General features: G+C 42.9%; 1 protein-coding gene across 8 annotated transcripts in view; it reads left to right on the top strand.

Moving 5' to 3' along the window:
- The window catches only part of LOC137378205 (rho GTPase-activating protein 18-like), a 173,679-nt gene that overhangs the window by 78,737 nt on the left and 79,034 nt on the right, over window positions 1-15,908 (top strand). For 2 of the 8 annotated variants that reach the window (XM_068048386.1, XM_068048387.1), the window contains exon 1: window positions 512-785. The exons of 3 other annotated variants lie outside the window; for them this stretch is intronic. In XM_068048386.1, coding sequence (XP_067904487.1) covers window positions 685-785 — 101 coding nt within the window. In that variant the 5' untranslated portion in view covers window positions 512-684. Of the gene's footprint in view, window positions 1-510; window positions 786-1,668; window positions 1,691-15,908 lie in introns of those variants that run through there. 3 more of the 8 variants (XM_068048392.1, XM_068048385.1, XM_068048391.1) reach the window with 3 other exon arrangements.

The following is a 15,908-nucleotide window of genomic DNA, read 5'->3' as shown; positions in this document are numbered from 1 at the left end:
ATACAGCATAAAGAATATTAATTGGATTTCTAATTATACATCTTCAGATAGGAAGAGATTTTGCGCCACAATGTCTATGGATTTGACAGAGGGTGATTTTTTTTTTAAAACTTCCTTTTCTTTCGCAACTTCATTGGATCATTTGCATGCCTCGGGGGCTTATGAAATTATTGGAGCGATAACCAAAAATTTCACATTAGCTTGCCAACGATCTGTATTGTGATTAAATCTTGCAAAAGAATGAAGCAAAACATGTTCAACTTATCCTTCACGTCAATACATTGTTGTAATACTTTTTTTCAAAGCAGCACTTCCTGACTTTTAAAAATTAATATTGTATCGCAGTGCGAAAAATGGTGTCGGTAAAAACTGGGAGGCAATAATATGAAATGCCTGATTTTTTTTTGTTAGAAGAAACGCGCAAATGTATACAGCACGGTTAAACAGATGGTAAAATGGTTTATTATATTTTCATTGAGGTGCGTGCATGAGCGAGGGGGTGGAGTGTTGACTATTGTCCGGCCGTAGGCTGCTTTTACTCTCGTAGGTTGGGCTACATTCCTTCTAAGTTCATTAGTCCCTAGAAAAGGAGCTGTTGTGTACGATCGTCTGCTTTATTGAGGTTCCTCTTTAGGTTATGTGTAACGTTTTAGGACGCTGTAAAAAAGAACTCGCCAGTTACAGATGGAGAACGATAAGAAAACCAACGTCATTTCAAAAACTTACTCCAGTATCCCAAGACCAAAATTATATGCGAATTCCCTGCCATGGAATTTTCCCCAAAGGTATCATTTTCCTTTGTGCATTTTAAAATGTAACTTTGCAATTTTATACCTAATATAATTTGGGAAGGTGAAGCCAGAAACTTGGGTCTGCTTTTTGTCATTCATTGTTTTTAGTACAGATTATAGTATCATTTAAACAATTTAAAAACTTTATTTATTGTTGTATGAAACTGGGTTAAGTAAACAAATTTCAGGGATCACTGTCGTCATGTTTACGTGTATAAAGCTTTAAAGCTGCTTGTTTATGAGGGCTTCAGGGTCTATTTTATTTGGCCTTCGTATGGAGTTTTTTTTGTGAAAGAACGTTTAGATCATATACAAAAACATCTCATGTTTAAATGCTTTATATTCCTATATCTTTCCATACAAACGCGAATTTATTTACAGCATGGTCTGCTGTCGATTGGTAGATTGGGCCAGATTTTGTAGTAGCAGGGCATTTAATGGCATCTGTTGTTTGTTAGACTTGCCCATGCACATTTAGATTTTTAAATGTTTTTGTTGTGCAAGTTGCTGATAATGGTGCAGCGAGGGAAACCAGTCATCTAGAAGCTGACTGAACAAGGCAAGCAACTATGTATCTCCTTAACCAATCAGATTGAAAGATTGTGAAATTAACAGCACAATAATTTTGTTTGCTTCTTTCATATGGTAGTAGCAAAAGCTAATCAAATTTCTAAGTCAGATATCCAAATCAAAGCTTCCACTGTAACAGCATGGATATCTTGTAGGCTGTCTGTGAATTTTCTTTGACGGCAGTGTTTGATGATGTACTCCAGCGTCTGATTAGGAACACTGCAGTTGCATGGCAGGGATGCTTTAATCTTCCATCAATGGAGAAGGTGGCAGAACTATCATGGCAGCTTTTGAGGCGTACTGTGGGTCCTCTATGAGGAATCCATTTGGTATGTTACAATTCTTTCAAGCATTGCACCATCAGTCATCAAAGCTGAAGGGAAATCGCTGAAATGCTTCAGTGATGGTCTAAAGTAACTTTCTGGATTTGAGACGGGTTGGTGAAGTAGGCCTGGATCGGAATGTCTTTGCTGATGGCTGGATGATGACAGCATTCTTAGGGTCCTCCTTGTTAGGTGATCTTAGATCATGACTAATGCCATCTGAAAGAATACTGAACTTCTTGTTAAATCAGCCTCCTTGTGAGATTGGCAGATCTAGCACAAAGACTGAGAAGGACATTTTAATTAGTGTAGATGAACTCATTGTCAAATCAGATACAGAATGAAAAATAAAGGGAAAGAAAATTTGGATTAAGAGGAAAACAGAGAAAGAAAGGAAAAGTTAAAAAAAAATCTTAATTTTAATATTGACATTTTTTAAATCTCTTACAACATCTAAAACTTGAAGGAATGTGACTCCACATTTATAAGTTAATTTTCAGTGGCGGAAATGTTGAATGACAGTAATTAATATTTATCATGCCATGAAGAGGATGTTTTTAAATGGACAAGACCTAACTTTCTGTGGCAAGTTTAGTTCATATCTACTGTGCAGCTACAATGACTTCATGCCATTTAGTGCATTTCAATTGTGAGGCAGGCAGCAAGATGTCATTTTCGCGAAGCTAATGACAAAGCAGTGTAATTTAGACAGTACCTTTTGGATTTTTGAGTTTAACCACATATCTGTCCTGTCCTTGAAGCTGCTGTACCATTTCCACTGAAATAATGCCGTGCGCCATTAGCCTCACTGTTATTTTGACAGGTAAACCTGTTTTCTGAATTAAGCTGATCTAAACAGGGTTATGATTTTCCAAAATTCCCTCGATTCCAGAATAAAAGCAAAACACTGAGGATGATGGAAATCTGAACAAAAAAACAGAAAATTCTGGAAATACTCAGCAGGTCTGGTAGCTTCTGTGGAGAGAGAAGCAGTGTTAACCTTTGCCAGTGGTTAGCACCGCAGCCTCACAGCTCCAGGGACCCGGGTTCGATTCCGGGTACTGCCTGTGTGGAGTTTGCAAGTTCTCCCTGTGTCTGCGTGGGTTTTCTCCGGGTGCTCCGGTTTCCTCCCACAAGCCAAAAGACTTGCAGGTTAATAGGTAAATTGGCCATTATAAATTGTCACTAGTACAGGTAGGTGGTAGGGAAATATAGGGACAGGTGGGGATATTAGGTAGGAATACGGGATTAGTGTAGGATTAGTATAAATGGGTGTTTGATGTTCGGCACAGACTCGGTGGGCCGAAGGGCCTGTTTCAGTGCTGTATCTCTAAAAAAAAAAGAAAGGTCTCAGACCTGAAACGTTAACTCTGCTTCTCGCTCCACAGATGCTGCCAGACCAGCTAAGTGTTTCCAGCATTTTCTGTTTTTATCCCTAGATTCTAGAACAGTCCCAGTGGATTGGAAGTTAACAAATGTAACAATGTTATTGAAGAAAGGAGTGGGAGAGAAAACAGGAAATACAGGCCAGTTAGCCTGACATCAGTCATCGGGAAAGTGTTGGAATCTATTATTAAGGAAGTCTTAACAATGGATTAGAAAATCATAGTATGATCAGACAAAATCAACATGGGCACACCAGCTGAAAAGTTGGTGGTGAGCCCGCCTCCGCCGGGCCTGGTGAGCCAGGCTGGGATTTTTCATTCCCAGGCCCATAATTGGCCTTGGGTGGGAAGTCACGCCTAATGGAGCTGCCGGCCAATCAGCGGGCCGGCAGTTCTTATTCACAGCAGCGCCACCAGGAGTGGTGGCCACTGCTGAGACGACACCCACCGACATTAGCAAGAGGAAGGACAGCCCCAGAACTACGGTATGTTTTTGGGGCCTCGCTGGGGACAATCAGCCGGGGGTCGTTGTGCTTTTGGGGCAGTTGGGGCTTCAGCAGTGGCCCTCTGTGAGGCACAGGGTGCCTGATTAGGAGCCCCCCCCTCCAGCCCACAAGAAGGTCGCCTGGTTTTATCAGGTGGAGTTCTTGAGGCCTTTGCCGTCTGCCCGCCGAGGCTGAAATACCCACGGCGGCAGGAGAAGGCCCCTAAGTACCAGTTAATTGGCTACTTAAGGGCCTTGATTGGCCTGGGGTGGGCAGATTGTTTCTTTCCGCCACCGACCCGCGTAAAATTGCAGCGGGGGCGGGAGGGTGTCGGGAATGACCCCCCTGCCTCACATAATTTTACGCCCCCCCTGCTTCCCCCCTCCGACACCAGCCCACTCATTTGGGGGCCGTAAAATTATGGCCATGGTTTTACGAAAGGGATATCATGTTTAACAAACTTATTTGAGTTTTTTGAGGAGGTAACTAGTAATGTAGATAAAGGGGAAGCAATATATGTAGTATACTTGGATTTCCAAAAGGCATTTGATAAGGTGTCACACAAAAGGTTAATATGCACGATAAGGGCTTATGGAGTTGGGGTAGTATATCAGCACGAATAGAGGATTAGTTAATGGACAGGAAGCAGAGAGTAGGCATAAACGGGGCAATTTCAAGTCGGCAGGCTGTGACTAGTGGAGTGCTGAAAGGATCAGTGCCGGAGCCTCAGCTATTTATAATCTATATTAATGACTTAGGCAAAGAGATAGAGTAATGTATCTAAGTTGGCTGATGATACAAAGCAAGTGGGAATGCAAGCTGTGAGGAGGACACAAAGAGGCTGCAAAGAGACATAGACAGGTTAAGTGAGTGGGGAACAAAGTGGAGTATGATGTGGGGAAGTGTGAAGTTGTTCACTTTGGTGGTAGGAAAAACAGAATATTTTTTAAAAGGTGTGAAACTGGTAAATATTGATGTTCAGAGGGTGTACTCTTACAAGGAACACACAAAGTTAGCATGCAGGTACAGCAAGCATTTGGAAGGAAAATGGCATGTTTGCCTTTATTGCAAGGGGATTAGAGTGCAGGGTTAAAGAAGTCTTTCTACAATTATACAGGGCTTTTGTGATCCCACACCTGGAATACTGTGTGCACATCTGGTCTCCATATTTAAGGAAGATTATACTTGCCTTGGAGGTGGTACAGTGAAGGTTCACTAGATTGGTCCTTGAGAAGAGAAGGTTGTCCTATGATGAGAGGCTCAGTAAAGTGGGTCTATATTCTCTGGAATTTAGAAGAATGAGAGGTGATCTTGTTGAATCATACACAATCCTGAAGGAGCTCGACAGGGTGGACATTGAGAGGTTGTTTCCCCTGACTGGAGAATCTAGAATGTGGGGGCACAGTCTCAGGACAGGGGACGATCATTTAGGACTGATGTGAGGAAAATTTCTTCACTTAGAGGGTTGTGAATCTTTGGCATTCTCTCCCCCAGAGAGTTGTGGATGCTCCATCATTGAATATATTTAAGGCTGGGATAGACAGGTTTAGTTTTAGTTTAGAGATACAGCACTGAAACAGGCCCTTCGGCCCACCGAGTCTGTGCCGACCATCAACCTGTTTTGATCTGTCAGGGAATCAAGGGATATGAGGAGCAGACAGGAAAGTGGAGTTAAAGCCGAGATCAGGCATGATCGTATTGAATGGTGGAGCAGACTCGACAGGCTGTATGGTGTACACCTGCTCCTATTTTTTATGTTCTTATGGCCCCTGCTTTTCTTGATATCTATCAATGACTTAGACTTGGGTGTACAGGGCACAATTTAAAAATTTGTGGATGACACAAAACTTGAATGCAAAATGAACTTCCAAGGAGGATAGTGATAAACTTCAAAAGGACATAGACAGGCTGGTGGAATGGATGGACAATGGATGGATGATATTTAATGTAGAGAAGTGTGAAATTATTCATTTTGGTAGGAAGAACAATGAGAGGCAATATAAATTAAAAGGTGCAATTCTAAAGGGGCGCAGGAGCAGAGGCACAATTCATTGAAGGTGGCAGGGCAGGTTGAGAAAATAGTTAATAAAACATACGGGATCCTGGGCTTTATAAATAGGGACATAGAGTACAAAAGTAAGGCAGTTATGATGGGGCGGCACAGTGGCGCAGTGATTAGCACCACAGCCTCACAGCTCCAGCGACCTGGGTTCAATTCTGGGTACTGCCTGTGTGGAGTTTGCAAGTTCTCCCTGTGTCTGCGTGGGTTTCCTCCGGGTGCTCCGGTTTCCTCCCACATGCCAAAGACTTGCAGGTTGATAGGTTAATTGGCCATTATAAATTGCCCCTAGTATAGGTAGGGAAATATAGGGACAGATGGGGATGTGGTAGGAATATGGGATTAGTGTAGGATGAGTATAAATGGGTTGATAGTGGTTGATGTTCGGCACAGACTCGGTGGGCCAAAGGGCCTGTTTCAGTGCTGTATCTCTAAACTAAACTAAACCTTTATAAAACACTGGTTTGGTCTCAACTGGTGTATTGTATCCATTTCTGGGCACACACTTTAGGAGAAATGTGAAGGTGTTAGAGAGGGTGCAGAAAAGATTCTTGGGAATGGTTCCAGGGATGAGCAACTTGAGTTACTTGGATAGGTTGGAGAATCTGGGGCTGTTCTTCTTGGAGAAGAGGAGATTCGATAGCGGTGTTCAAAATCATGAGGAATCTGAATGGAGTGGATAGGGAGAAACTATTCCTGTTGGCAGAAAGATCGAGAGCCAGAGGGCACCAATTTAAGCTGATTGGCAGAAGAACTAAGGGCGACATGAGGAAAAACATTTTTATGCAGTGATTGGTTAGGATCTGGAATGCACTCCCTGAGAGTGTGCTGGAGTTAGATTCAATTGAGGCTTTCAAAAGAGAATTGGATAATTGCCTGAAGATAAAAATTTTGCAGGGCTATGAGGAAAAGGCAGGCAAGTGGGACGAGGTAAGTTGCTGTTGCAGAGGAGGCATGTTCACGATGGGTCAAATGGCTCCCTTTGCTGCTGTAACCATTCTATGATTCTATGGTTAGAATGTGTTATGATGAAAGGTTAGAAAAACTTGGGCTGTTCAGCCTTGGAAGGAGACAGATGATGGGATTTATTCAGGCTTATAAAATATGAAATGGAATAGACAAGGTTAATTCTCATTAAACATAACTGCAGGACAAAGGGACGTAGAGACATAATTGGTAAATGGCAATTTCAGGACTGATGTCAGGAAGTGCCTTTTTATTTAAAGAGTGACTAATATCTCAATTGGTCTTCAGGGTAGGCTAATGGAGGCAAAAGCTCTGGAGTTGTTCAAGAGTTTGGCTGCTGTAATAGGAAATTGTATGATTCAGTGGAAGTTTGAGTTAGAAGAGCTGAATGGTCTTCCCCATCTGTAATTATCCTTGCTGTGAGCGAAAATTGAAATTAACGTCTGTATTACCATGAGTGGCACAGTGGTTAGCACCGCAGCCTCACAGCTCCAGTGACCTGGGTTCGGTTCTGGGTACTGCCTGTGTGGAGTTTGCAAGTTCTCCCTGTGACCGTATGGGTCTCCGCCGGGTCCTCTGGTTTCTTCCCACCACCAAAGACTTGCAGGTTGATAGGTAAATTGGCCATTGTAAATTGCCCCTCGTGTAGGTAGGTGGTAGGGAATATGGGATTAATGTAGGATTAGTATAAATGGGTGGTTGATGGTCGGCACAGACTCGGTAGGCCGAAGGGCCTGTTTCAGTGCTGTATCTCTCTATGACTCTATGGTGTCATATTGCACAGCATTGTGATACATTGGATTATTATCCATTCTTGTTCAATCAGTATTGTACAAGTTTTGCTCACACATAGGTTGTTGCATGAACTTTTCATCCATTCGGTTAATTAACAGGCAATTAGCTGACTGAGAATGTAAAATCCTCATTAATTCACACATGTCATGATATGCCAGTTTATTGCTGTTAAATCGTTGTTACACATTTATCTTTAGATCATTTCTGAGAGTGGGCAACCCACAGTCCTGTCTTGAGAAATGTTCATTTATTTGATAATCTTATTTTGTAGGATGAGTGTTAATACTTTTTTCAAATTCTTGGAAAATGATGTTGTAATGAGAATTAATTTTTTTTCCAATCTGTTGTGGAGAAAAGTTGAGTTGAAGCATATGACCTCTTTAACCTATAAGAATGCATCCTTCCTGTTCTTCATGTGACGGCAACTGTGAGCAATGTGGCAGAAAAGCAATAACTATGCTTGAAAATACCTGAACAGTAAGCTTTTGGAGTTAAAATGGAGATTGAAAGTCTGTACTTTTCAGAAGTTTTGTTCATTAACGTATGTATATCACTTATTACACATTTTCGTTTTTTGGTTTGACTAAACAATCCAGCAGAATACTGATCTTGCCTGGCTTGGCAAATATTTCTGTCACTCATTTACCATTTTACGTAATGGTAATTGACTCTCTACTTGAGTAAAATGAAGTAAGCAAAATTGAAAGCAGTTCTGTTGCATTGGTACTGTAATTGTAAAGTAACTTTGAAAATTGATGAAGCCGCGTGCTCTAAAATGCACTATTTTCATTGCCCCTTTAAAGAAAAACCGCAGATCATAATGGGTGTCAAATGTTGCCCAATATGTCATTGATTTAAGGGGCGACCAGTTTTTAATTTTTAATGTGTTAAAAAATATTGCTCTGACTTTGTCAAAACTTTATTAATGCACCTACGATGTTCGTACGCATAATGACCAGAGCAGTTCTCCGCGGTATTCTTTGCATGTCATGTATCTCTTAATTATGTAGGACTATTGCCTCAAGTTCTGGGCTTGCAAAGGATGATGAGGTTTTAACCAAGTTGTTTACATGGTAACCTGTGTGTTAGTACTCTCATATTGTTAACAAATGTTGCTTTATGTCCTATGATTGCCGAGTAACAGTTGTAAGGAAAGGTTCTAATATTAATATAATGTCAATTTGGTATAGTGGAACCTATGAACAGTGAAAATATTGCACTGTTCCAATTTGCTTGTTACTTATTTGGAAGGAATAACCTTTCTATGAAATTGTTATTTTCCACTTGAAAGTAAAACCCAAGTCCAGCCTTTTACCGTTTACCTTAAAGATCAGTAAACCTCAGTGTCTTTCCTCATAATGGATTTAGCCTGTCTGTACTTTGGCTGAATCACTTAATTACATTTTTAAAGCATTCCTGTTCAGCCACAGTCAGCATTACATCATCAAAAGGTTGTGCTTAAGAGAATTTTTACAAGGTTATAACTGACTGTGTTGTCAAAAAGTCCACAGAAAACTGAATTTAAACTTGCTGCTTGTTCCATCGAAACAAATAGATGGAAACAGTAGGCTGTTCTCTGCTCTGGTAGAAATCTGCGTTGGTGAACTTTGTGTTCACCTGACCTCTGCTGCTGACCCCAGTGATCTTCCTTGGGCAGTCTAATAAACATAATCTTGTTAGGCTCACGACAAAATTCTGACCAGTGCTTTGGTATTTGAGTCTTGGAGCGGGTGCTGGGGATGGGGTGAGTGTCGGTTGGCAATAATGGATGTGCAGGTCTTGGGCAGCTGCAGAGAAGGATTAGATTGGTTAAAAAATATTAAAATAATTGGGCTGAGGAGTGCGATCAACCAAAATTCTCTGCAAAACTTGTCCCCGGCCACAAGATAATTTAATGTTTCATGTGGTATTTAATCACCTCTGTCTATACTTATCCTAATGCTTTTACTGCCATTCATTATAAGACTGCTCAGCGGAATCACACAGTGCTGCAAAGTGATATTATAGCCACACTAGGCCTGCGGAAGGGCAGTGTTACTTACCTAATTTCATAACTGACATTGCAACCTTCCCACAGTTCTGAGTGTGTTCTCTAATCTACGTGACTCATTTAAAAAAAAATTCATTCATGGGATGTGGGCGTCGCTGGCCAGGCCAGCATTTATTGCCCATCCTTAATTGCCCGTGAGAAGGTGGTGGTGAGCTGCCTTCTTGAACCGCTGCAGTCCACGTGGGGTAGGTACACCCACAGTGCTGTTAGGAAGGGAGTTCCAGGATTTTGACCCAGCGACAGTGAAGGAACGGCGATATAGTTCCAATTCAGGTCGGTGTGTGACTTGGAGGGGAACTTGCAGGTGGTGGTGTTCCCATGTATGTGCTGCCCTTGTCCTTCTAGTTGGTACAGGTCGCGGGTTTGGAAGGTGCTGTCTAAGGAGCCTTGGTGCATTGCTGCAGTGCATCTTGTAGATGGTACACACTGCTGCCACTGTGCGTCGGTGGTGGAGGGAGTGAATGTTTGTAGATGGGGTGCCAATCAAGCGGGCTGCTTTGTCCTGGATGGTGTTGAGCTTCTTGAGTGTTGTTGGAGCTGCACTCATCCAGGCAAGTGGAGAGTATTCCATCACACTCCTGACTTGTGCCTTGTAGATGGTGGACAGGCTTTGGGGAGTCAGGAGGTGAGTTACTCGCCTCAGGATTCCTAGCCTCTGACCTGCTCTTGTAGCCACAGTATTTATATTTATATTTAAATTGAAAGCGCCGTGTTTATTACTGGCAGCTGCCTTAAACCTCGCAGACAGTGACGTTTCATTGGATGAGGCTGCATTTGCGCATGTGCTAATACTGCGCTGCCTAGTGGTTGCGTTGTCAGCAAACACAGCCAAGATAAAAAAGCAGCATGGCAGACTCGCATGTAACATAAAGGCAAAACCTGTAAAGGGTTTTGTGTTCTGTGTATTCCTATGTGGGGCTGCTTTCTCCCACCATTTGAAGTTGATTATGTTGTTTTTTCAGATAGTAGGATGATAACATGGTGCAATAGGAGTATATGCCTCATGAATTTAGGTGCAAGGGCTTGTCAGGGAACAGGCCTATGCTGGTCATGCACAAGTCCTAAGATCATCTTTGCTGACAGGTGCAGCATTCCACAGGTTAATAGAGGAAGATTTATCCTTTTAATTCCTTGGTACAGCGTGGGTAATACCTAGAAATGTTTCAGGATTGTGCCTAGACAATGAGTGTTAGCAGGATTATTAACCACAGAGGCATCAAAGTGAACCCTGACCCTGTTCTCACCTGATATCCACAAATGCTCACTTCCAATATGGCTTAGGAGCTGGGACCTCAATTGCTTTTTGTCCCCCATATCTTGCTAGAGAGGCTGATTCCAATTTCTGTACACTTTCCATCACCCTGCTGAGATCATAACAGACTGGGTGTTGAACCTGGGACCCTTCTGCTCAGGTATTCGATTTCATAAACTGCTGAGTCATTGTGAAAGTCAGACTAATGCTTCCATTGTACTATGTGTGCAGTTATGTGCTCAACTCAGATTATTTTTACATATTTGCATTGGTTATTTGATTATTTTGTAGCAAAATGATCATGTGATTTCTTCACTGCATCATTTGAGGAATGATATAGTTGTTTTGATGAAGGTGATTTGCATAGAACACAGGTGAAAAATATTGTAGCCTCCTTAGGGAACTGAATGCATCCGTTGGCATATAAATTTGGGTGCATGAAGGTGGGAGAGGGGTACAGGGATTAAACTTTGCCTCTGAATGGTGAGTTCTGAACTGCCCCCGATATTGGGTCTCTGGCCTCATTTCCTTGGAGCTGGTTAGCTGATGGCCTGTCGGAAACAGGGATACGTGGCGATCAGGTCGGGAGCTGGTGATGGCCTTTTGGTGGGTAGCAGCAATTGAGGGGTGGCGTTGCTGTTAATCGAAGAGGGGAATTGGTGTTGATCAACAGGGAGGTAGCAGTGACAATCAACAGGGGAGGGGAGGTGTGGCAGGATCAGCATCTGTCAGCCTATGTTCTTTAAATGTGATGCTCCTCCCGGCTCCACATTCAAGTAGTTATATTTTCAAACCTGATCTTATTGCGGCCTGCATTTAGGGTTGGTGCCAGCTGCCTCAGGACAATTCAATCTTGCAGTGGGCAGCCTCAAACAGGCAAAGAATCTGATGCTTTTTTCAGATGTGGACACTTCCCGATGATTTTTAGGCCTTTACCAATATGCCAGACGGTGCATTTTTGGCTTGTAATGAGTGTGCGCTTCTTGCCCACCATATTGGAGGCTTAGGACATGTTTAGCGCCTGAACAACAGATGCTGCGTGGCCAAAATTCTAGGTTACAGTCTTTCGAAGTGAATGAAAACATTATGATGTTGTTGAATCCATTTTTGATTAGTGAGGTATATGTTTTTCATACCAAAGCAAAATACAGCAGATGCTGGAAATTTGAAATAAAAACAAAAAATGCTGGAAATACTCAGCAGGTCAGGCAGCATCTGTGGAGAGAGAAACAAAGTTAAAGGGCTGAAATTTATTTACCCTCTAGAGTAGGGCAGGGTGGCGTGGGGGCCCATAAAATTGTGAGGGAAGGCGGGGGAGGGGGTGGGGGGCAGGGCTGGGGGTGGAGTGCCCGTCGTCTTCCTGACGGCATTCAATTTAGTCAGGGGCGGAGAAGGTTGAGAACGGTCTTCCCGCCCAGGTCCAGTTGAGGCCCTCAAGTGGCCAAATAATGGCCACCTAAGGGCCTCTTCCCACCATCGCTGGCATTTTACCAGCGGCCCTCCAGGCAGCCTCTATGTAGACTGGTTGTGGTGTCCTCCTGCTTGGGCATCTGTTTGCCATAGAGGAAGGCCCCTGGCGGCAAAGGCCACTACTGTGCCACCACTCAACCCCCTGCTGTCAACAACAGCACCCCCCCACCCTTGCTGAGGCCTATCTGACTGGCCCTGACAAGGCTATCCCCCCCAATTATTTGCAGTCTGGGGCTCCATGGCTGCGCCTGGTCTGGGGTCTGCTGTAGTTCCAGCAGTGGCCACAGCTTTCCGTAGCACTGCTGGAACTGCTGAGCTGCCAGCCCTCTGATTGGCCACCAGCACTTGGGGGTCCTGTGCTGAAAGGGACGGGGTCCCCAGCGCTGGGCAGTTCATTGTCACGTGCCATTAAATGCAGCCAGGGGTCCCCCAAACAGCCAAGGCAAGGTTCCCCTCATCTTTTTGGCCCAGCATTGGGGCCCCCACCGGGTTCATAAAATTCACCCCAACATTTCAGGTTGATGACCTGTTGTCAGAACTGGAAAAATCTAGAGACGTAGCAGGGTTTAAGTAATTGCAGAGGCAGAGAAAGCGGGGAGGGGGGTAAGAACAAAAGGGATGGCCTTCAATTGGGTAGAAGGCAGGAGATGATGGTGCAAGGCAAAAGGAGATGGTACTAGAACAAATAAAGAAACAAAAGATAGTACTAGAGGAAATATAAATTGGAATAGCAAAGTCATCAACAGGTACAGTCTGGAAAAAAGGGGTCAGAGGTTATGATCTGAAATTATTGAACTCATTGTTGTGTCTGGAAGGCTGTAAAGTGCCTAACCAAGAGGTGCCATTACTTGAGCTTAAGTTCAGCTTCAATGGAACAGTATAAGGAGGCCAAGGCCAGAGAGGTGAGAGTGGGGTCACGCTTGCAGACTTAACAGAGGTGTTCTGTAAAGTGCAGAGGAAACCGAATCGTGAGCAGTGAATGTCTAATGTTTGCATGGGAAGGTGCCATCAGAAGGGCAGGGGCGTTGGGGGTGATTGAACAGTGTACCAGGGTGCCGTGGAATGAATGGTCCCTTTGGATGGGGAGGGGAGGCGAAGACATATTTGGTGATGGCCTCACACTAGAGGTGGTGGAAATGGCAAAGGATGATCTGCTAAACGTGGAGGCTGGTGGGGTGGAAGGTGGGGACAAAGGGAACCCGAATCGTGATCAGAAGTGGAAATAGAACTGATATTTTTTTTCGATTTTGGTTTTACAGTGTGGCTCTTTACTTGAAACGACAAAGGAAGTTGAATTTGTTGTCAGCAAATAAGGAATTTTTCTAGCCTATTTACAGGCATTGATTATTTTATCGACTACAGTTTTTTTTCCTGCATGTATTGAAGGCAGAATGGAGTTTGATCCCTGGGCATTGGTTGCTTTTTAATATTTTATATTTGGACAATTAGTATGTAGAGTTCATACTGTTTGATTACAGTTGTTGTTGGACATATGTTTGTTTATTCTTTATCACTTGCTGCTGTGATATTGTTCATTGTGTAATGCCGTATTACTTTACTTTTGAATTAAAGAGGCCACAGAATGCTCTGAAAGATGTCTACAAGTGTAGTAAGGATTTTCTTATGGTGTCTGGATAATGATGCTAGTCCTACTGTTTCTGCAACTATCTTGCAACTTTGTGTTCCTTAAAGTAAGGAACTCAGTAAGCTTATTCTCTTTAACCACCAGGGATTTTATATTCAGTGAAGACAGGAAGATGGATGAGTGGAATTTAGTGCGGAGCAGAGTATTGGACTAATTGGAGATTATGGAGGAGGGAAGATATTTGGCCAGTTAGGAGAAAATTAGAGTTGGACGGAGGAGGACAGTTGTTTGAGGAGAATGTTGTGGTCAGTAATGTTGATCATTGTGGAAAAGTTGAGGAGGAATAACACACCACAGTGACATTCTGACTTTGGCTCGGGCCATTTCAGTGCTGTGAGAAAGGCAAAAGCCAGATTGGAGGGATTCCCATGGAAATTTTCAGGAGAGAAGTACATAGTGTACATTTGGACCTTAGATAAGATAAGGAGGTTGGGGAGATGGGGCTACACTTTGAGATGGCAGTTTTGAAGGAATTATGTACATTGCCTGAAGAGAGGAAACTGCTGAAAATGTCAGCCAGCATGGGGTTCAGGAAGGGGGTTTCATTATTGAACCTTTACCGTTCCAGACAAGAGTCAGTTTTGTTACTTGAGAGTCTACGTTGCAATGACACAATACAGTAATGGATAATTCTTGCCTGATTCCAAATAGGGAAGTTTTGAATACATAAGAATGATGTCTAAATACATTTGTCACCATGCACAATGTTAAATCTGTTTTGTGACAGGACCTGAAATTTCTTGGGGGGGTGCTCTACTGGTGTAAGTATGATGAAGCAAAATCCCTGCCTGAACATTCCTCAAGATGTAGAACCCATCCCAAACAGAGGGTCATTTGCATGGGACAGTTGTGTCAAACCTGCAAGGATACTGCAGCAACACCTGGCCCAAACTACTAGTCAGAATGTTGGAGTGGTGTTGCCGCACTCTTGAAGTGAAGAAGAGTGTTGGCAAGGGTCCAATGAAAATCTTACTGAGGCAAGTTGGCCTTTTAGGGGTAGGTGATTGATCCTTTACCTTTCACAACTAAAGATTTGGTACCATCTTAAGGCCTTCAGTGGGGCTCATGCCAGTTCTCAATGGAGTTTTCTTAAGGCCTTATAAAGGAGTTGAATTTTTGGAGCACAGTAAATCCACTCAGCTAGCCACAGAAATGGGGTGGGTATGTAAGGAGAATCCATGCATGGCCTCGCCCTCATTTGCATTAAAAAAAAAGTGAGGTGGAATCCTCTTGAATCCTGCTCTGAATTCCTGCCTCTCCAGATGGAAATCCTTTCTGCCTTCCTTGAGCCCAGGAATTTGGGGTTTGAGAATCAATGGTCCATCCCTATAAGGTAATATATTCCTACTCATATATCAGAGTAAATTCATTACTTCTGCTCTCCCAGCTGAGAGCCACACTGAAAGGGAGTATGGGCCACAGATAGAGCTACAACACCATAGCACTAATTCTCTCACCTATGCTCTGTTTGAATACGGCTCCTCACTGGGAACACGGAATTGTTGAATTTACCCATCTCTGACACCCTAGACCTATTTCCCTTTAAAAAAAACTCAGAAGATTGAATTTCTAAATCACTTTTAATTGACTATGCCCATTTGATTGAGGGCTATGTGCGGTGGTCAGTTCTTTAGTAACTTTTTTTTGTTGCTCATTCATTTAGATATTTTACAAAGTCAAGTGAAAGTGTTTGAGTACTTTCTGTTGAAACCTCCCTTGTATCCTTTGTATTGCTTTTGAGCATACATGCTGCCTAGTTGATGATGTTGGAGTAAATTCTAAGGTGAAATTTTACAATCAACTAATGGGGAGTGCACACCCAAAGTACCAGTTTGGAGGGCCAGCAGTGAGGCTCTGTGCCAGGAGAGTGATTTTGTAAAATCTTGTTTTAATTCCTAATAAAGCAAATCTGTTATATTTCCCAATCAAAGAAACAAAGACTTAGAAATTCTTGGGAGCTACTCTCGCTCCACTGGCTTTAGTTTTTTGAAAGTACGAGGGAAATGTCAGGCCTGATCTTAACTCTCTCTGTCTGCCCAGTGGGAATGGGGAGATGAGTAGTTAAAATGATGGTTTGTTGTTTCCCATTGTGTTCCCAACACATTCCTGCCCCCCAA

This window comes from Heterodontus francisci, chromosome 16 (genome assembly GCF_036365525.1).
Source record: "Heterodontus francisci isolate sHetFra1 chromosome 16, sHetFra1.hap1, whole genome shotgun sequence".
In the NCBI taxonomy this organism is placed as follows: Eukaryota; Metazoa; Chordata; class Chondrichthyes; order Heterodontiformes; family Heterodontidae; genus Heterodontus; species Heterodontus francisci.
Note: the sequence above shows the minus strand (reverse complement) of the source record. Positions and strands in the feature narration are given on the sequence as shown.